This window comes from Ambystoma mexicanum, chromosome 8 (assembly GCF_040938575.1).
Source record: "Ambystoma mexicanum isolate Mex_15411 chromosome 8, UKY_AmexF1_1, whole genome shotgun sequence".
NCBI classification, from domain to species: domain Eukaryota; kingdom Metazoa; phylum Chordata; class Amphibia; order Caudata; family Ambystomatidae; genus Ambystoma; species Ambystoma mexicanum.
Window position 1 is genome coordinate 469,486,740 of NC_090929.1, and position 22,016 is coordinate 469,508,755.

General features: G+C 46.0%; 1 protein-coding gene across 1 annotated transcript in view; it reads right to left on the reverse strand.

Moving 5' to 3' along the window:
* TNFRSF18 (TNF receptor superfamily member 18) overlaps positions 1-22,016 on the reverse strand; it is a 235,261-nt gene that overhangs the window by 40,141 nt on the left and 173,104 nt on the right. The window contains exon 4 of the mRNA XM_069610085.1: positions 20,111-20,202. Within this exon, the coding sequence (XP_069466186.1) occupies positions 20,111-20,202 (92 nt within the window). The remainder of the gene's footprint in view (positions 1-20,110; positions 20,203-22,016) is intronic.

The window sequence follows — 22,016 nt, forward strand, 5'->3', positions numbered from 1 at the left end:
AAACCCATTCCAAGATCTGTGCCTGCATGAAAACACAAGGCGAGCAGAGATGCGTTTATGCGGGAAGCGGGGGCGTTTTCATGCCCCTTTACCCAGCTCTGGTGCATCAAATAAATGAAAATGACAAGGTTCAAAATGCATTCATGATTTGCCTGAAAATTCCGATCTGGCCAAAAATCTCTCTGAATAAATATGAGGCCCACTCCCGGGCTCATGCATGGCCTGCCACAGCCGCTGTGCCGCATGCGCATTCGATGCATGTGTGTCGTGGTACTGCACGCTGTGATGCATGGGGAGTCTGCCGCACATAACATCTGTGCAGTAGTTTAGGTATTGTGCGTCAACTAAAGCTGGGTGAGGCGATGGTTGCAATGAAGCTTCGCTGGCACATGCACGTCCGGAGCGCAGTAGTAACAGGTCCACAATGGGAGAAGTGGATTCAATGACTCCCGGTGTTTCCACCGCAGACTGCCCATGCTTTGGAATAGCCCAACAGTCGGATGCGGTATTGGTCGGTCTATTTCTGGCCCAGACAGATGAAAACCCGCCATTTCCTCAATGGTGTAGTGCCAACAGACATGGACAAGAAGCAGGCATCCGGCGTCCGTGTGGGTCTAAGCCCCTCCAAGAGTACTTTTATGCTAACTCACTCTTGCCACTCACGGTCAACCGCTAAACAACTTGCAGCAGGACAGTATTGCAAAACATATATTTTCCACAAAGCACTTAACAAAACCCTAACAATTTCAAATTGATGGAGATGTTTTTTTTTTTAATGTGCCTACATCCCGAATCAGCAATTGCTTCTCAGCGACACTGTGACAGGTGACATTCTCCCGGCCTATTCAGGACCCCATAACCTGCACTATGGGGCTACTTGCATAACCCTGCACTATGGGGCTACTTGCATAACCTGCACTATGGGTCTACTTGCATAGCATGCTATGGGGCTATTTGAATAGCCTGCACTATGGGGCTATTTGCATAGCCAGCACTATGGGGCTACTTGCATAACCTGCACTATGGGCCTACTTGCATAACCTGCACTATGGGCCTACTTGCACAACCTGCACTGTGGGGCTACTTGCATAACCTGCACTATGGGTCTACTTGCATAGCCAACACTATGGGGCTACTTGCACAACCTGCACTATGGGCCCACTTGCATAACCTGCACGATGGGGCTACTTGCATAACCAGCACCATGGGGCTACTTGCATAACCTGCACTATAACCTGCACTATGTGGCTACTTGCATAACCTGCACTGTGGGGCTATTTGCATAACCAGCACTATGAGGCTACTTGCATAACCTGCACTATGGGGCTATTGCATAACCTGCATTGTGGGGCTACTTGCATAACCTGCACTATGGGACTACTTGCAAAACCAGCACCATGGGCTACTTGCTTAACCTGCACTATGGGGCTACTTGCATAACCTGCACTATGGGGCTACTTGCATAACCTGCACTATGTGGCTACTTGCATAACCTGCGCTGTGGGGCTACTTGCATAACCTGCACTGTGGGGCTACTTGCATAACCTGCACTGTGGGGCTACTTGCATAACAAGCACTATGGGGCTACTTGCATAACCCTGCACTATTGGGCTACTTGCATAACTAGCACTATGGGGCTACTTGCATAACCTGCATTGTGGGGCTGCTTGCATAACCTGCAGTATAGGGCTACTTGCATAACCTGCACTATGGGCCTGCTTGCATAACAAGCACTATGGGTCTACTTGCATAGCCTGCACTATGGACCTACTTGCATAACCTACACTGTGGGGCTACTTGCATAACCAACACTGTGGGGCTACTTTTATAACCTGCACTATGGGCCTACTTGCATAACCTGCACGATGGGGCTACTTGCTTAACCTGCGCTATGGGGCTATTTGCATAACCAGCACTATGAGGCTATTTGCATAACCTGCACTATGGGGCTATTGCATAACCTGCACTGTGGGGTACTTGCATAACCTGCACTATGGGCCTGCTTGCATAACAAGCACTATGGGTCTACTTGCATAGCTTGCACTATGGGCCTGCTTGCATAACAAGCACTATGGGTCTACTTGCATAACCTGCACTATGGGCCTACTTGCATAACCTGCACGATGGGGCTACTTGCATAACCAGCACCATGGGGCTACTTGCTTAACCTGTGCTATGGAGCTATTTGCATAACCAGCACTATGAGGCTATTTGCATAACCTGCACTATGGGGCTATTGCATAACCTGCACTGTGGGGTTACTTGCATAACCTGCACTATGGGCCTGCTTGAATAACAAGCACTATGGGTCTACTTGTATAGCCTGCACTATGGGCCTACTTGCATAACCACCACTGTGGGGCTATTTGCAAAACCAGCACCATGGGGCTACTTGCTTAACCTGCACTATGGGGCTACTTGCATAACCAGCACTATGGGGCTACTTGAATAACCTGCACTATGGGGCTACTTGCATAACCTGCACTATGGGTCTACTTGCATAACCTGCACTATGTGGCTTCTTGCATAACCTGCGCTGTGGGGCTACTTGCATAACCTGCACTGTGGGGCTACTTGCATAACCTGCACTGTGGGGCTACTTGCATAACAAGCACTATGGGGCTTCTTGCATAACCCTGCACTATTGGGCTACTTGCATAACTAGCACTATGGGGCTACTTGCATAACCTGCATTGTGGGGCTGCTTGCATAACCTGCAGTATAGGGCTACTTGCATAACCTGCACGATGGGGCTACTTGCATAACCAGCACCATGGGGCTACTTGCATAACCTGCACTATGGGCCTGCTTGCATAACAAGCACTATGGGTCTACTTGCATAGCCTGCACTATGGGCCTACTTGCATAACCTGCACTGTGGGGCTACTTGCATAACCAACACTGTGGGGCTACTTTTATAACCTGCACTATGGGCCTACTTGCATAACCTGCATGATGGGGCTACTTGCATAACCAGCACCATGGGGCTACTTGCTTAACCTGCGCTATGGGGCTATTTGCATAACCAGCACTATGAGGCTATTTGCATAACCTGCACTATGGGGCTATTGCATAACCTGCACGGTGGGGTACTTGCATAACCTGCACTATGGGCCTGCTTGCATAACAAGCACTATGGGTCTACTTGCATAGCCTGCACTATGGGCCTGCTTGCATAACAAGCACTATGGGTCTACTTGCATAACCTGCACTATGGGCCTACTTGCATAACCTGCACGATGGGGCTACTTGCATAACCAGCACCATGGGGCTACTTGCTTAACCTGTGCTATGGAGCTATTTGCATAACCAGCACTATGAGGCTATTTGCATAACCTGCACTATGGGGCTATTGCATAACCTGCACTGTGGGGTTACTTGCATAACCTGCACTATGGGCCTGCTTGAATAACAAGCACTATGGGTCTACTTGTATAGCCTGCACTATGGGCCTACTTGCATAACCAACACTGTGGGGCTACTTGCATGATCAGCACTATGGGGCTACTTGCATAACCCTGCACTACAGGGCTACTTGCATAACCTGCACTATGAGGCTACTTGCATGACCAGCCCTATGGGGCTACTTGCATGACCAGCCCTATGGGTCTACTTGCATAACCTGCACTATGGGCCTACTTGCATAACCTGCACTATGGAGCTACTTGCATAACCTGCACTATGGGGCTACTTGTATAGAACACATCACACACTAAATTTTTTCCAAGCATTTGAATAGGTAGCTGCCCATCTGGCGACAGCCGACTGAACGCACCGCCCCGCCCCAGTGGGACATCTCACCACATTTTGCCACAGTAGGTTTGGGGGCTGGGTACCAGGTAGGGTAGAACAGGGCTTGGTGGGCTGGCCAGAAAGGAAACACTGCAGTAACATGTAATGCATTCTCCAATATCCTTTTACCAACGAGTGCTGATTTGACCCAGCCCGGTGGCACTCAGGAGGATGAAAGGCCCACCAATTTACACACTTGTTACGTGTAAGATCCTCAGTAAATGCTCATACCAAGGAATTACCATATCATATGGCAATTCCTTACCTGTACACATCTTTCATGTTTGGTTAACTCTGCTCCCTTCCATCCTACCTCTCCTCTGATGCACTTATCATTCCAACACAACACTCTCCGGACAAGCCAGAGCTGTTAGACCACTCACGTGGTGCCTGCACCATTATAAAAATACTTTCAGCATAACATGACACATAGCTGGATGGAGAAATACGAAAGCCGAAATTGTAAATGGGGGTCATTTTCTAGCCCACTGTGTGGTAAAATAGGTGTAGAAATCAGGCGTAAGTGCCTAATGCTAGTCTTTACACCTATTTTATCACTCAGGGTCATTTTAGAAAAATGTTGCAGATGGAATGGGAGATGAGATGGAGAATAAATGTACATCTTTTACAATAAGGATAGTGAAACTAACGATGGCACTGGCGACTGCACCGGTTTTACTAATTCCCCTTGCACTCCGTTTTGCAGGGCACCCGGCGACATGAAAGCGCTATTCCTGGGAGCCGTGCATGCAATTGACACTCTCCGGAAAATAGGCCACATGCTTTCCTGGAAAAGCGGCAGGGCCGGATGTAGAGGCGCAATGGACGGAAGTCACATTAGCTGCTCTTATCATGCATTGTAGGCGATTTCACAACTCTGCCTCCTTGTCAACCAGGCTACTTTTCAGATATGATTTAAAAGGAAAAGTACAGCCCTAAACCTCTAAAAACATTTACTTTTTTGAACTCCTCTAAAAAAAAAAAACGCTCTCTGTAAAAGGGAGCCCACAGTTTTGCTCAATGTCACAGGCGCAATATGTTTTAAAATGAACTGCTATGAACATACTTTCCAAACAATGTCCTTCGGGGATGCCACTCCTGATTTATATTGAATCCATCAAGTTTTTAACACTGTTACTGGTCTAATTGACATCCCCAAATCTTCTTTACAGATCCGTCACCACTACAGGTAACAATAACATTTTGATGAAGACACTGCACTATAGGCCAGCTAGTCTAGCTCTGGTGGGCGAGAGGCAATAGTAGGGCCATGGGCTGATTGTTGCTATGGGGGAGCATTTTTTTCTTACTGTGCCCATACTGAATCCTTTACCCTCATGCTATAAAAGTATTACCATTTGCAAAAAAATGTTGTAAACACCTTCAACCAGTTAGTCAAAGCACGTGATTCGTTTTTAAGCTGTATAAAGGAGGACACAAGTACATTTTCTGTAGCACGATAGGTGTTTTTGTCACGAAAGAGCAGAGACGGCTTTGCCCGAATTCTAACATGTACAAACAGGAGTCTCCAGTGATAATGTCGCCTGGGAAAAGGTCGCCAGGGACTGACACTTTTCCAAATTTGCACTCCCATGAAAATCAAGCACTTTCCCCAAATATTCTAGGACTGGAGTTAGAATAGAAAATGGTACCTGCCCTAGAATATGTGGGGAAAGGCTTTTAGGGGTGTAGGGAATGAAGTTGCCTAACTGGGGGACATTATCACATGGAACTCACATGGAACTCAACAGGCTGCACGTGCTCTCTGGATATCAACATATATGTTTCCTAGGCCCCATGTGATGAACCTGCTTGGTTAGGGGAGGTAAAGATTTTCACATCAGTCTCGCAAAAATAATCTACCCATCTAAATGCAAATTATCTGCTCAAGATACAAATTCTAAAGCCCACCCAAGCTAGCAATGTATGCAAACCATTGACACTTTCATTACCTAAAATAACCAGTGGCAACTGGTGATTTGCTTCAATGGCGCGGCATAGACATTTCTTATGAATATGTGGGTATGACAGAAAGTAGCGAGAGAGTCTGAACCAACCATGGAGGTTGTGATGCAATGACTTCTGTTCGGTGCGTGTACTGGGATGACTAGTAGCTAAACCGTCTACTAATCCAGCAGTGATCCCAGTCATAAAGGTGAAACTAGCACAGCCCGAGATGTATATATTTTACGTTTCCTCTTGGTAACGCGGGCCGAGGGCAGGCTTTATCTCCAGGAGGGCGTATGCTGATACAGTATGTAGTATCAAAACAAAGGAATGTCCAATCAATCTTCTATTTTGCTACAGGTGGGATTGCCCCTACTGGCGTTGGCTAGGGCACATGTGAAGTATTAAACAACAAGGATGTGCCAACAACAGAATATATAATGTATTCATTTTCATATTATTTTTCAATGCCTCATATAGAGTGCTATATTGTTACTACACAGGCCCTTTGTTTGTTTGCATACTGCAAAAAACATCACCTGGATCAAAATTCCTTCACTTCTTTTCAACCCATTCAATGATTAAACACTGAGACACAAACCAAATATATACCAAAAATGGCTTACCATACACATATGTATAAATATTGCTTTTCAGGTTTCATAAAATTAGACTGAAATAATATTCACAACCTAATGTGAGGCTATGGGGGTGAAGAGTGAGAAAAAGATGCTAAAAGGAATAATATAGCAATAGTTTCCCCATGTGACTTGTAAATCAAAAAATTCTGTATATAAAAAACAAACAAAACTAAAAATCAACAAAACACACACTGCTATAATTTCTGAAGCGGTAAACTCTCAGTAATCCTAATGTACATTAGCTGCTGGTCACATTAACTGCTTGTTTCACAATAATCTTGTTTGCCAGACATCAGACAGTATATTTTTTTTACAAATAGGACATAGATGTCCTCAATAAGGGCTCATTTACTATTTCCATGAGCCATAAAATGCAGTTCACAAAGTAACTCTTATGTTTCTGAATGCAGTCATTTTGCAATTGGTCTAATACGTGAAATATATTGGGCAAAAGTCACTCAGGGGGTCGACGTCTCTTGGGGCCCATCCATATGTGGTATGCCCTCCCACTATCGGGTTGGGTGTGGAGACGTTTCGGCGAGCTTGATGTTCGTGTTCGCCTTCATCAGGACAAAGGTTTACCAGTGAACCCGTCAGGTGTAGGTCGTGTAGTGTGCATGCCAAATGTCTGATAGGCAGTAGGCAGCTTCAATAGCTTATGAATGTTACAAGGTGGAAGCCCTATCTCCCTCCAATTTCTCGAAGGACCCAAGTCTTAAGGGACTCCCTACTGCTAATTGTGGATGTCAATGGCACGGGTCTTCATGCTGGAAAGTTAATTTTCCTCAATGTAATGCTGATGTGGGTAAAACTGTTCCTTCATGGGAACAGGACCCAGAGTTGTTATATTGGCTTCCCCTCAATAGTAGAAGTGGCAGGCACGTGAGGCCGTACAAGTCCAACGTTCGTCAAGTACTGTCAGGTACCGTGTGTTAATATTCGTGGCATTGGCGGAGTTGATTTCATTCCATTCCTGCTTCGCGTCTGTGTAACTGTGAGAACCGTTCGCTCAGACTTGCCGTGTCTGCATAGAGCGTTCAAGCTTCTATAACAATAGGGACTTTAATAAAAAGAATCAATGCACATAACTAATTAAAAACATTAAAGAGACAACCCAATAAAGGAAATACAGAGAATGCAGACTTTGAGAAGAAAGGGCACTGGGTGCTGATAAGCAGGGGTGTTCAGGCAAAGGTTTTCAGCCGCAATGTCAATGTTTAAGGTTATGTCTGTAAATGGCAAAGAATTGGGGCTTAAATGTCACTATGGCTTATTAAGGTGGACCGGGGAACAGGGCCTCTACAAATAGCATTTATGTTTTGTCTTTGGGCCTCAAAGGTGTTGAGGCAGGCTTTTAGGAGCTTTCTGAGGTGCCCGGGTCCAACCCTCATTACATGGTAGGCGGTGAGCCATGGCGCTATTAGCGCCATGGCTCATGCCGGTAAAATACCGGCACCGCCTTGGCGGAAAGGGGATTTACCGCCCCATTCCAAGGTTGGAGGGGCGGTAAATCCCCTTTCCGCCATTGCCCTTCCCCATTCCCATTTCTGCCCCATAGGGCTCTATGGGACTGGGGAAGGCGCTAATTACGGCACCGCAATTTTGCGGTGCCGTAATTAGCTCCGAGGTCCCTTAGCGGGTTGGATTTTAACGCCTGCAAGAAGCAGGCGTTAAATCCTCCAACCCGCAAAGGGACCTCGTAGTACGGCGGTAAGGGTTAACGGTCACCGTTGCCATTAACGGTGACCGTTAACCCTTACCGCCGTCCGTGTAATGAGGCGGTCCAAGCAGCAACATGTCATGAAGAAGCTTGGGACTGGCAAGCAATGCCGGGGTGGGCGTAGTTCACAAGCGGATCGAGGCGGGAACCAAGATTTAGGGATGTTACTTGACGTCTGGATTTTCCACCCTTGCAGACAGCATTTAGTCACAGAGGGTTAAGGAGGTTCTCCTCAGAAACATGTTTAAATAACAGGTTAGAGTGGTGCATTTAGAACACACTTTCTATGACAAATTGGGGAAAATGCCACATAGTTAAAAAATGAAAAACAATCCAATTGATGCCAACTCACCAACAGTGCTAAGGAACATTTTCCAACACCTTTGCTCACAATATCTGGCAGCATTTTGGCAGTGTTAAAAAAATCATGCTAGATGAGCCCATATATTTCCATGTATGCTGAACAAATATATGCCCACATTCCCACATAAGAACATATTTATGTTTGCTTTTCCCAGAATGCCAATAATGATACGCTAAACAGGGAGCTTGTGGCCGATCTCTTTCCTCAGTAGGCTTCCTCCTTTGAAACAGCCCCACCACTGTTCGTCTAGAGCCGGATCTCCTCAAATTCCAGAAGCTCCTCAAGATTTTCCTTTTCACCTCCCCATTCGCTTCCTCCCTCCTCTGCTTAATCCCACAGTTTCTGAGATTGGTAACCAGGGCCTTTATGTGTCCTCCCGAGTCCTGGCCCCCCACACCCAATCGCTTACAGCCTCCACCCCTCCTAGCACTTTGCCTTGGCACCAACTGGCCTATGCCACCAAGGGCCTGCACTTACCTATTTATTGGCAGCTGACCACTCCACCTAAGCACTTACAGCAGTTCACTCGCTAGCACTTCCCTCTTCATACACCTAGCACTTACCAACTCTCTCATCCCTTCTCTCACTCTGCACTTGCACATTCTGAATGCTCACAAGGCCTAGTAGGTCCACCTCTATCTTTTATTGTTATATTTGTTTTACCTCCCATGTTCCGTCCCCGTTGCGTTGTATGCACTTTAAGACACAATTTAATTGATGTATAAGCGCCTTACAAATGCACAATAAATAAAATAAAAGAAAGAAAGAAAGAAAACATGTCCATGCCAGCCCTGCCAATATGTGCAAGCAGTCCAATATATTATTATTTTTATTTATTTATCAAAATGCGCAACATGCCCAAAGGCCTCAGTGCGCAACAAAACAAAACAATACACACAAAAACAAAACAAAAAGACAAAAAACAACATAACTAATTAGTGCCTACCAGATTTGCCTGTATTTAGTTGCAGTCTACTTTTGCTTCCCTTTCTCTTTAGTTGTTGAAAATTGACTAATTCTTTTGTTTTTTCCTCACATTTTTCTTTTTATTAAGATATCGTTCAAATGTATGTGGATAATATGTTGTCGTATTTTATGTTTTTGAAATATCTTTGTTGCAGAACACACTTGAGGCACATGCTCTAATTATGTCTGCTCGTTTATAGATGTACCAGGATGCTCTATCTTGACCGTTTGCTTATCCGGTACTAGAAGCTGTTTGAAATAAATTCGCAACCCAAAAAAAGCTTTGTCTGATAAGACTATGTATACATGTACAAATTAATGTGCCTTTAGTCCTCACACCTTAGGGATACTTAGATTATACCACAAGGACGGACCACCGTGATTCTTTGAACACCACAAGTATCTTGTTCTAAATAGCAGCATGCAGAATTAGTAGTATGCTCTAACTTTGTTTGGCGGCTACACTTTTTTGTGATATATTGTCTGAAATCTATGGCATCTGTGATTTGTTATGGTGTAAAACCTTAAACGGAATGGAATTTGTTTTCATGGAATTACCCAGAGTACCTGATCCCGCTTCAACATTGGGTATCAATGACACTACATGGCGTTGCCTTACAGAAGCACCAAGTGCAGATGAATCCCAATTGCTGAGATCTTCTGAAGTCAGATTATCACAATCATCAGCTCCTGAAGATTAGCAGAGTTCAGCTCGATCTGACAGGCTTTCTCTTCTGACCCTAAACTATGCTTTGGTGGATCAGCCATTAGAGATTTATTAGAGGCTGATAAATCCGAAGCCTTCTGAGAGTTTTGAAGGCTCTCGCTCACAGCCTCTGTATCCAAAATAGGGTCTATTTGACAGAAATTGTCTACCATGACAGGGCATACCATTGTCACAACTTTATCTGCTAAATCCAGCCATAAGCCGAAGTCGTAAAAATGTCTGCATCGAAGACGGTCCCCAATAATTGCCTCCCTTACTTGCAGCCATTGATTAGAACTATACAGATCCATCGACAGGGATTGCTCACTATTTAGCCTGGACAAGTTTCCTGGCACAATAACAGCTGTCTCCCCTTTATCAAAATCAGTCTGTAGGGGTAAGGATGCCAGAGGCGCTACAGATTCACTCATGTGCTTGACCTCTAGGGACTTCATGCCATGATTGTTCAAAGTCTCCCTTGATAACCAGGTCTTCAGTACTTAGACCACCGTTTTCATCCTCAGATGTATTTCGTTTTCTCTCCAGGAGACGTCTTTTCCTACGAATGCTGGCAGCCTCCACTTCAGATATTTGATTCCTGTGGGGCGTAATAGAGCTGCCCTGTCTAGTTTTCATCATTTTTGTAAGTGAGGCGGGCAGAGTATAATCACAAATACCCACAGTGAGTTTTCATAGACCTTATGGGTAAGGGAGGTGAAAGAGGCAGCAGGAGGAATAAATAAGCCATCTAACCGTACAAAATATACATCTAGGCAGCAGTCAATAGCCTTTGCATTAACTGCCAAGGTACAGCTCCTGGCCACACTCAGTTCAAACCCTTTCAGGTATAGCTCAATTAATGCACTGTAGTGCCTCAAGCACATAAACTGCAAAGATTCGAGAGAAAATACCAGAGACAGCAGGATTTCCACATAGAAACGATCCCACCAGCTGTAACGCTGACACAGGTCACTGCACTTCAGGCAGCATTGCCGCGCCGAAAACGCAGCAGATTGGGGAGAAGAGGCCCCAGCAAAACGTAGTGTGTTGGGATCTTTTAGAGGAAGGGACCTAGGAACATCTGAAGCATTCTGAGTACTCACTGCAAATAACAGGAAGCATCACACCAGGAATTAGTCAAGCCTCACCCGAGAAGGGCTGCTTCCGACTAATCCTCACCCTTATATGAACATACTCCTTTTTGTTTTGCCCATAATACCCGTAAAAAATGCTATGCCTCTGTAAGAATACATGTCCATACTGGTTATACCAATGTAGGCCAGTATGGCCACAAAAACGCTGATCATGTTGGCTTTGCTCATGATGCCATTAAAACATGCTATATCACTTTAAGTAAACATCCATGCTGGCTGCACTAATGTAGCTCATAATTTCACATCAGAACATTAGTCATGTTGGCTCATAAAATGAGGGAAAATGCCATACCACTGCGAGAAAACAGACCCCACCCCACATAAGAAAACTGAAGTTGGAATTTCCCACAGTTCTAGAAAAGCATGTCCTGCCACTGTAAAATACAGGCCTACTGGCTGCTCCAATGCCCACCCCCCAGTCTCCTTCCACAGCCTGCACATGTATACTGTGGTGGGTCGGAAGAAGGAGTTGGACACTGAGGACATTCTGTACTCTCTTTATTAAAATTAAAGAATATAGTTGATCTCTGCCTGTGGCTAAAGGGAACACCCTACCCATCTAAAGAAACTAAAGGTGCTTGTCAGATGTCGAGAAATCAGGAAAATATGTCCTCTGTCCAACTAACCCTATCTGACCTTACCACTAAATATAACTAAAGTAAATAGGCAAAGATAATGGGCCTCATTACGACCCTGGCGGTAAGGGGTTTACGCCAGCGTTAGCTGCGCCGACCCCTTACCGCCAATTACGAGGTCCCCTAGCGCCATGGTGCTTTTAACACCTGCTTTTAGCAGGTGTTAAAATCCATGGCGCTAAGGGACCATGGAGTTAATTACGCCACCGTAATTTACGGTGGCGTAATTAACGCCTTCCCCACTCCCATTATGCCCTATTGGGCAAAAATGGGAATGGGGAAGGGTAAATGGGGATTGGGGACTTACCGCCCCGCCAAGGTCGGAATGGGGCGGTAAGTCCGCCAACCACCATGGCGTAAACGTAGTTTACGCCATGGTGGTAAAGTCACGGCCCAGGCGGTAACTTACCGCCTGGGTCGTAATGAGGCCCAATGTCTCTTCTTCCCTTGGGCTTCTCTTTGTACTGGATAGTCCTTTTATATACAGCTTTCCTTTTGGATCATATACTTCTTAGCGTAATCTTCTTTGATAATCTTTCTTATCAACTCTTGTAGTTCCTTAAGATAACTCTTGGATCTTGTGCTTTCTATGGTCCTCTCTTTGTAGTACTTTTCCTTACAATAGATCCTCACTTTTATTACCACACATGCTCATCACAGTCTATGGGCCTCATTACAACCCAGGCGTTAAGGGTTAACGCCGTCGTTAATCCTTAACGCCTGATTCCAATTTGAACGGCTGCTTTTAGCAGCCGTTAAAATCCATGGCGGTAAACCGCCTTGGTGCTAATTACGGAACCGTAATTTTCGGTGCCGTAATTAGCGCCTTCCCCACTCCCATTATGCCCTATGGGGCAAAAATGGGAATGGGGAAGGGTAAATGGGAAATGGGGATTTACCGCCCCACTCACCTTGGAATGGGGCGGTAAATCCGCCATCGACCATGGTGTAAACATAGTTTACACCATGGTGGTAAAGTCGGTGTACTTACCGCCTGGGTCGTAATGACCCCCTATTTGCTTGTCCTTTTCCAAATTATATTTACTTGTATTTCCTCTCAGGCTTTCTTTGCCAATGATACTCTCTCTGAGGCTCACTGTTCTTTTATCCTGTTCAATTGCGAGCCTTATCTCCTCATTCTCGTTATATGTTTCAGGGTTACACTTTCTCCAGGCTTCCACTTTGAATGTATAGGGTTACTGCCCTTGCTCCCAGGGGTTCTCTTCCCAGCCTTTGTTGGCTCCCCACCTGGCATGTTTAAATCCCCCTCTTATATCTTGTCCACTTCCTTTGTGAACTGGAGTCTTCAATCATACTGTGTGCCCAGGACTGAGATGAGTTCCTCTCCTCATAAAGCCCCAATCATTCCCTACCAGGTTATTTGTTATTCGTTCTCTTCGATTTTTACAATTCCAATCATTCAACTTTTTGATTATTCTTTCGTCCTTAGGACTGGGACGAGTTACTCCACAAAGATAATGATTTCTCAGCAGCCTCCCATTGTTCCAAGTTCCCCCAGTACCTCTCGTTATGCAGGGAATGGTTGCAGGGCTTGGCCATCCCTTGGGCACTTCTTCTCACTCTTTTCACTGATCTTTGGTTTCCCGTTCTCAGTTGCTCATCGGACGTCTGAAGACGCTGGTGCTCGGAAAGGCATTCAGCCTTCCCATTGCAGTAGTCTGAGCGCTGTTCTTCAGGCATTCTGCCTACCACTCTGAATGCGTAACCCGCCACTACCAGGGACCTCTTCCTTCTTCTCCTGTTCATACCACTTCCTTTGCGGTCCTGCTCACCGTAGCTCCAGCGTCTCACACTCGACTGCTTCAAAACTCACCCGATCTGTGATCTGCTTGGGCTCCCCCTCCACAAAGCATGATGAAGTCAGAGGGTTTCCCCTGCAAATAGCACGCTCCTTCTCTCCTTCTGCTCTGACTCATCACACCTAAATACACGTTTCTGTTTAAAGAGCCATTTTCCATTTTTTCTCCACATAGAATTCTTGTTACATTGCCTTCAGCCAAATATGAAGTAGCCATAGTATTCTTCATAGAAGACAGTCCCATAGTTGTGGCTATGGTAGTAGCCTTAGGGAGTTCCTCACAGTCTTTGTCTCCAAAGAGGAGTCTCTCCTGTTAAGTTCCCACTTGCGTTGACCCCTAGGGAGGGACCTGCAGAGCGGGCCCACCTCCCTAGCCTCACAGGGGGAATCTCCCCAGGGGAGAAGGGACAAATCCCTGCGATTCATCACAATACACACACATTCATAGCCATTCTCACACCAGTAACATACCACAACAAACACACTTCTCTCTCAATTACCCATACACCCCCACAGAACATTTGCCATGTATTCTCATTCACATGTGCACACATTCACGCCCTTACACAACACTCACATTGCACTCTCCTTCACATGCCCACTTACTGAGACAAAAACCGTCGCCTGAATGCACACATACATACATACACACATATTCACCCTCACATGCATGCAGACACATCCAAAACAAAATGGTGTCTTACCTGCTTGTTCAGCTGCAGAGCTGATGTCACCTCCAAGCTCTCTTCCATGCCCTCTGGCTCCCATGCAGCATGCAGACAGGAATCAGGTGGAGGCCCCGCCCAGTTCCTGACATGTGTGGTGGAGCCGGAGCACCAGAAAAAGCCACCCCAGAACCCTCAATATGTGAGGATGACCAAGAGCAGAACCTGTGCACGTTTGGGCCTGCCATTCCCCAGACTGCTTGCCGATTGGGCAAGGCAAGGCTGGGGAAGTAAAATGCCCCCGACTTTGCATGGCCCATTGGGTATGTATGCTGGGGAAGTGCAAAATTTGAAGGAAAGCTACATTTCACTTTTTTTGCTAGCTCGGTCTTTGTGGTTCCTCCATAATGGGTGTCAGGTCAGCTCCCAGTCGCCTATTATGGAGGAGTCACCATTGAAAATCACACATTAAATGAACACAGAAAATAGATGTGGATGTTCTGGAAATCCTGACATTTTTAGCACATGACATTTTGCATTCATGTACACATTAGAATTGCTTTCCTACAAGTACCAGAATGCTACATAATAAGAGCCTAAAAGTCAAGAATCGATGATTATTCACACTTGCCATTGGGAAACGTGAGATCTCCATGAACTGTCCTATAGGACTTGTTAAGTTCAAGACTCTGCTCTCGAGGGAAACCACACGCCTTGCTTTCCAGCTACCTGGCTGGACTTCACATCAGGTAAGCAGCCACATGCATTTCATGCTAGCTCTGGCTGTTTACAGCACCACCTGGGCTCTGTTGCCCCCCTTCCCTCAATTCTTTCTCAGGATCACTTCCCCACACACCCCTTCCCTAATTAGCCTATTTTATCAGGAAGAATTCTTAGCAGTGAGTTCCAGAGAAACCTTGCCCGGGCAGCCTGCTAAGGGCCACGATAAAGGGCACCTCCCTGCGCACCTCCCTCGCCCGTTTGCCTGTTCACCCTGGGTGCCCCATCCAGGCCTGTAATGCTGTCTGCAACGACTTCAAGGTAAGAGAAGATTTGGTTACATAGCCAGTCCTATATTTGTGCCTTCTTGACCCTATCCTGTAACTACATTAACTATAGTGGTATCACATTATAAACTCTCACTGCATTCTCTGCTTTCACCACTTTGTTGAATCTTATATGCACTTACGTATAGCCATTGTGATCAATTTAGCTGTGTCTGAGCTGAGCAAATGCAAGAAAAAACACCACCTGCATGAGCGTTTAGTTAGCTGCACTTTGAACACTCCCACTGTGCAGAATTTGTTGCGCTTGAACTTTGCCATTGAATTGAAGTTAGCTGCATTTCGAGTGTAGCATCTGCTTTGCATTTAGCTGTATATTAGAGTATAGCAACTGTTCTGAATGTAGCTACATGTTAGAATATAGCCATTGTTTTGAATTTAGCTGGATATGAGATTATAGCCACTGCTTTGAATTTAGCTGGATATTTGAGTTGGCCACAGTTTTGAAATTAGCTGCATATTAGAGTATAGCTACCGTTTTGAATTTAGCTGGATATTTCAGTTAGCCACTGTTTTAAATGTAGCTTTCCAGCAGACCATAGGACAGAATCCATGCCATATCTATGAAACACAGAACTCAGCCAGAACACACGGGTACGTATCACACGCCATGCTCATGGAAGATTTCCAAAGGCATGGCCACCCATGTATCTGCAATCATACACCATTTTTCAAGACACATCACACAACACCTCTGCCACCAGAATGCAGCTACCCTCATGGCAGAAATTCAGTCTAGCTGGTCAAATAATAAGTCTCCTACTCTTGCATACTCTCCAGACGACTTCAAATCATGAATCCACATGCCAGCTCGATATGGATAGCTAGTAGGGACTTGGCCACCCCTACCCACCTACGCGTTGGCTAAAATGCACACGAAAGTTCTAAACACATCTAACCAATTTTCCTACACCTTGGACTTCGGTCCCGCGAGGGCGTTCACCTACAGCGCTTTGAGACCGTACCAATCGGAAAAGGTGCTATACAAATGACAAATTACATAACATTTCTTAGAGACCCGCAGAGCAGACTTGATAAACAGATCTACTTGTAGTCATCGTTTGACAATGGCATGCATCTTGTGGTTTTGCATAATGTACACACCAGATGCACATCAACAAAATCACATGAACGCTTAAGCAGAACTGATATTCTAAGAGGAAAAGGCCACTCTTATGCTTTTCAGAGTGTCGTCTGCAGCCATTAATTAAATTGCAGCCCATTACGGGTGCATTTGTGGAAACAAGGACAGTGGGCTTCGTTACAAGTCTGGCGGTAACCCTGCCGGTGCTTTTGGCTAGGTGCCGCCAGACTCGTAAGACTTTTTTTCGGTGCCTGACTTCCCGGTGCCACCAGGACATTACAAGTCCCGGCGGATTGGAAGTTAGGTACTGAAAAATGTTATCCCCCATTCCCATGGAGCCCCATAGGACTCCATGGGAATGGGGACACAGAAGTACCAGCACCGTTGCTAACAGTGCCGGTGCTTCCATAAAAACTCTGTGGGCGGGGGCCGTTATGCCCGGCAGGTCAGATCTGCGGGGCGCAATGGTCCCCACCCGAAGAGTCGGAGTGTGGCGTTACGGAAATGGGTACCGGTACGGTGCATGCGGCACCCATAAATCCAGACTGCCACACATGTAATGGGGCCCATTGTGACCAATGGAGGATTTGGCACCCAGGAGGCCCATGGCAAGTGAGGCTGGGCCACTTTCAAACAATTGCAGGGCCTTCTTGATGAGTTTTGCAGAGGTATCAGCTGGGAAAGAATTTGAATGCAGGTCTTCAAAATGGCCGTTACTCTTCAAATCAAAACCTGTGCTGGATTCCTTATCCAATCTTTCAGGATCTCCACAGGGGCAAAGTGATGTTCCTGCTTCTGATGCTCAAGAATAACGTGGGCAGTTAGCCTGCTTGTCCCCATATACTTGGCACCCATAAGCAGGGCTCTTTCATGTGGCAGGCGAAGTGGGCAGCTGCCAGGGGCACAGGTGCTTGAGGGCGCAGAATCATCTGTTTCCAGCCATTGCTCAGAGTCTAACTTCCTAGCTGCTCCTGTTTGTCTTAGTATTTTTTGCTTGGCATTTCAAACAGGACAGCTCGGGGTTAGAGCATTTTAACAGTGATCTGTGTTTTTTGTTGTCTTTCTTTCAAAATGCGGGAGGGGCTTCACTCATACCCTTTTTACTCATCATATTTTGTGGAGTTGGGTTTCAAGAATCATCCTGGGAAGCCAACCATAAAGCCGTCCATTAACACATATTTCTACCCAGTAGAGCTAGAAAGATATGTGGCCATATGCCTAAATTGGAGACTGCACTGAAATCCCGACTTCTGGACTACTTAACCAAAGTGTGTGAACCTGGGAAAATAATACTCACGCCCCTTAACTGCCAAAATTGAGAGTACATAGAAGTGATTTAGTTCACAGTGTACGCTATTAAAAGAAGCCTCACTTCTGGTGTACTAGACGATTGGGGAGTACGGACGACACCAACAGTAATAGATTGTGATTACCGCAAAAGAAATCTGTTGCAACGCGTTTACTGTAAAAATAAATATTTGTTTACAAACGTGTGGGTTGCCTGGGGATCTTGGCTACAGTCGCTGTTGCCAATTTTTGAGAGGGGTTTCCGTAAATTCAATCTGACAAAGACATATTTAGGTTCTTTAATGGGCGAAGAAAGGCTATTGGTTCTAGTAAATGTCTCTGTTGGGAGCAAAACTATCCTAAAATAGATTACACAGTAGAAATAAATGCTTTGCGGCTGCACAAGCTAGGAAAGAGCACTTCAGAACTGGACATGTACATGAGATGATGAAAGTGAGTACCTTTAATTTCAATTACAAGTTCATCAAACTAGCTTGCCTTTATGCTGCAATGACTTAATAAGGTTAGGACAGGTTTGTAGTGCAGGGTGTGCAGTGTGGGGATACAATGTAGTGGGTTGCCCTGGGCACTATATTGTCTTGAAACTGCTCTGGACAATAGCCAGGTTAATTGGGATCCTGCCGGTTCTCGAAAACCTATACACTTGTAGCCAAAGTAAATGGAGATGTGCATCAAAATGGGGCCTCGTTTAAAAAGAAATTGCGTGGCAGGCAAACGAACTAGGCCCAGCGAGTCCACCGAAGGGACTCACTGACCTACTGCTTATGTTGCTGGGGTTATGAACACCCTCCACCACCACCCACTTCTTAGGCTTTGCCTGAATTACTTGGGTGGAAGATGGAGTAACTTGTAAACAGAGATGCAGCAGGTCAGAGAAACCTGTGCTATTCTTTATGGTTTTACTGAGTCAAACCCACCGAAAAGAGGATAGTGGATGTTGTGGCACAGGAGGGGATACAGGAGGCCTAGAAACACTTGTGGACAAGCGTGTTATGAATGTCATATCATATCATATCAAACTTAGAGGGCTTTGGAAGCCATCAAAACTGACAGGATATGGGTGGCCATCACATAGCAGAGAGTACATGAAGTCATAGGAAGCCGTCACACGGAGTGGGTATAGGCGACCATAACACAGGAGAGGATATAGGGGTTCATCACATTGAGGAGGCCTTGGGAGCCATTGTACAGGAGTGGGTGCACAAGGCCCTCACACAGGTGAGGATATAGCAAGTCATTATGCTAGGAGGGCATCAGAAGCCATCATACAGGAGGGAGTAGGAGGCCGCCATAAGGGAGTGTGTACAGGAGCCCATCGTAGAACGGGAGGCACTCACATGCAAATGTTTATAGGCACCGCCTCAGAGAATAGAAGGCTATCACTCAGGGGTGGGGGGATACAGTAGGCATCACACAGAGGACTGAACGAGTTCATCAAACAGGAGAAGGCCCCCACAAAGGAGTACATATAAGAGGCCAACACATATTAGCGTGTATAGGGGGCGTCACACAGGAAAGGGAATAGGAGGTCATCACACAGAATAGGGGGCTATGACACATGAGTGATCTTGATGTCATCCCAGCTTTTGAACCATGCTAAATGGCAGTAGGTAGCCTGAAGGGGGTGTTGGGTGCACAAGCAGATGCGTAACTAGCAGAAAGGTTCACAGTGTGTTACCACTGTGTACATCGTTCATAAGCCCTCGTCTGCTATGGTCTAGCTAGTTTTAAAGGATCTGATCTTCCTCATCAGGTTCTGCAGCCCCCATCTCTAGTATTGTGCCCAGTTGAGAAGTCTACATCAAGAGCACTGTTCTCAACTCGGGGGCCTCACCTAAAGTATTGTGTTCATCATTTGAGGTCTCATCCTCACTGTTGTACCCAGGTTTGGGGACACATTTATAGTATCATGGGCGAATAGGTAGAGTCCACAGCAATAAAGCAGACATTGGGGTTGGCAGTGGAAGGGGCTTAGTGGTCGTCGTCTATCCCTATGGAGTTACGTATCGTCCTACGCTCTACTAGAGGGAAGCGCGGTGACATCTGCAAGGAGAGAGCATATTACCAGTGGATAACATGCAGTAAAGAGCGAGTGGGTTTGCATGTGCAGTCATTTCTAGCCACTTATTCCAAATCTGATGACATAACCCAGACTGAAGAGATGCAATACCCCTGCCAAGTGTCAGGTGCGGTCGCTGCAGAGGGGCTTCCCCATCCCTAGTGCCCTGCAGTGAGTCCGGCGTACCTGCATCACTCCTGAACGCCTCGAAGACACCACACTTCACATTGTGAGTCCTGTTTCCAGGGGCTATTGTCTTCAGACCTTGGCTCTCACAGCTGAAAACAGAAAACAAGATAATGTCACAATCAAAGCAAAGAATTGACATATGAGTAGGCACACATTCCAGCTGGCTCGTTACACCAGATCAGGTGCAGTTTGCAGAGGAAGAAAGCAGCAAGACAAACACAGATGCACGTCTGCAGGAATGTGTTTTGGCATTTCACAGCGATCCCACATTATGACACTGCCCCGCTTACGTTCATTGCTCCACACCTAATGATATCAAGGCGGCTTCCAGCGTAATGCCGATGCATTACTTGTAGGAATCCAGGTACTTGTGTGAGGAGTGAGGACTCTGTTCCCCGTATAAGCACCCTGTTGCCTGCTTACGGTAACCCAACCCTTTGTAAGGACACGACACCATGTGTAAAGGTACCACACACCAAATGATTACATTACACTCTGAATATGGAAACTACAGCCCATGTATTGGCGATTCATTGCTGTCAATCTGTAACCCCTGGTTTAATTATGTCCGACAGTTCCCGGAGTTGCTATTCACCATCTATAAAAGGACCATAAACTCACACCATTTATTTTATTCTGTATATATTTTCTGCATGAGTGTACAGACATTGTGCAGATGTGATGAGCATTTGTGCTATTTTTATAATTGCTCATGTTGTGAGGATAGATGTAGGTATTTATTAGGATGTGTGATGAAGACTCCTGTCTGGTTCTGGGGGACTGGTAAGGTGGTGACTCCAGTGGATGTGTGCCACCACGAATCAGTGGAAGTTGGGGAGGTATGCTGAGGATCCCAGAGTCACACCACCTTGGTTCCCGTTACATGGCAGGGGACAATCACAGTGCAGCACCAAAGATCAGTTGTAGGGGCCTAGAGTTACACCATGTTACTATCCCAGTCGGAAAAGTTAGCCATGAAAGCTTTGCTCCTGCGCAAACTGCTAGTGAGACCCTGCAGGGCAATGCTGGTGAGTGTTTGGACACAGTTACAGCCACCCGGTAAATTCAAGGCCTTATCTTTTGGGGTGTGTCATAATGCCCTCTGTGAGGAAGAAATACCCTGAGCTTTTTTCATTTTTAACAATAAAACGGGGCAGTTAATTCTGTTTCTGAAAGTAAGATCTGCTAATCAGACCCCACTTTCATAAGGATCCAATTTTTAAGAAGGGTGATAGGGCGGACCCTTTCAATTACAGACCCGTTTCACTTTTTGTTGTGTCCTATACAATGTTTTCATCTTTTATCCTCCCCTCTGGCCTGACTCACTCTGCAGGGCACACTCTGGATGTTCTGATCTCTACAGACCGTTCCCTTTCGATCCTTCTCACCACTCCTCTCTCCTGGAGTGATCACTTTCTCCTTTCCTCCCAGCTCACTCTCTCCACCCCTCAGGCCAAGCCAACTCCAGCACTGCCACCTACTTTCTCGGTTATCCGACCCATGAAGCGTGTGTCAGTTGAGGCTTTCGCAGCCACTTTCTCACCCACCTCCCCCCCCCTTCAGCTGACTCACACCCTGAACAGCCCTTTCTATGCTCCACTCTGCTATATCTGATACTCTTGATGTTCTTGCCACTGTCATGAAGATCTGCTTGAATCCCAAAACTAAGTGCAAATCCTGGTACGACTCAATCCTCGTCACCCTTAAAACGCAAGTGCAGGGAGGCCGAGAGGAAATGGAATGCTTCCTGTACATCCTCTGACAAACTGACCTGCCGCCTGCTCCAAAGGCAATACCGGCTCTCTGTCCGCATCAAGACAAGAGCCCTCATCCAAGCCCGCATCTCTGTGACATCCAACAACTTGGCCGAACTCTTTAAAATCTGCAAGGAGCTGGCCAATCC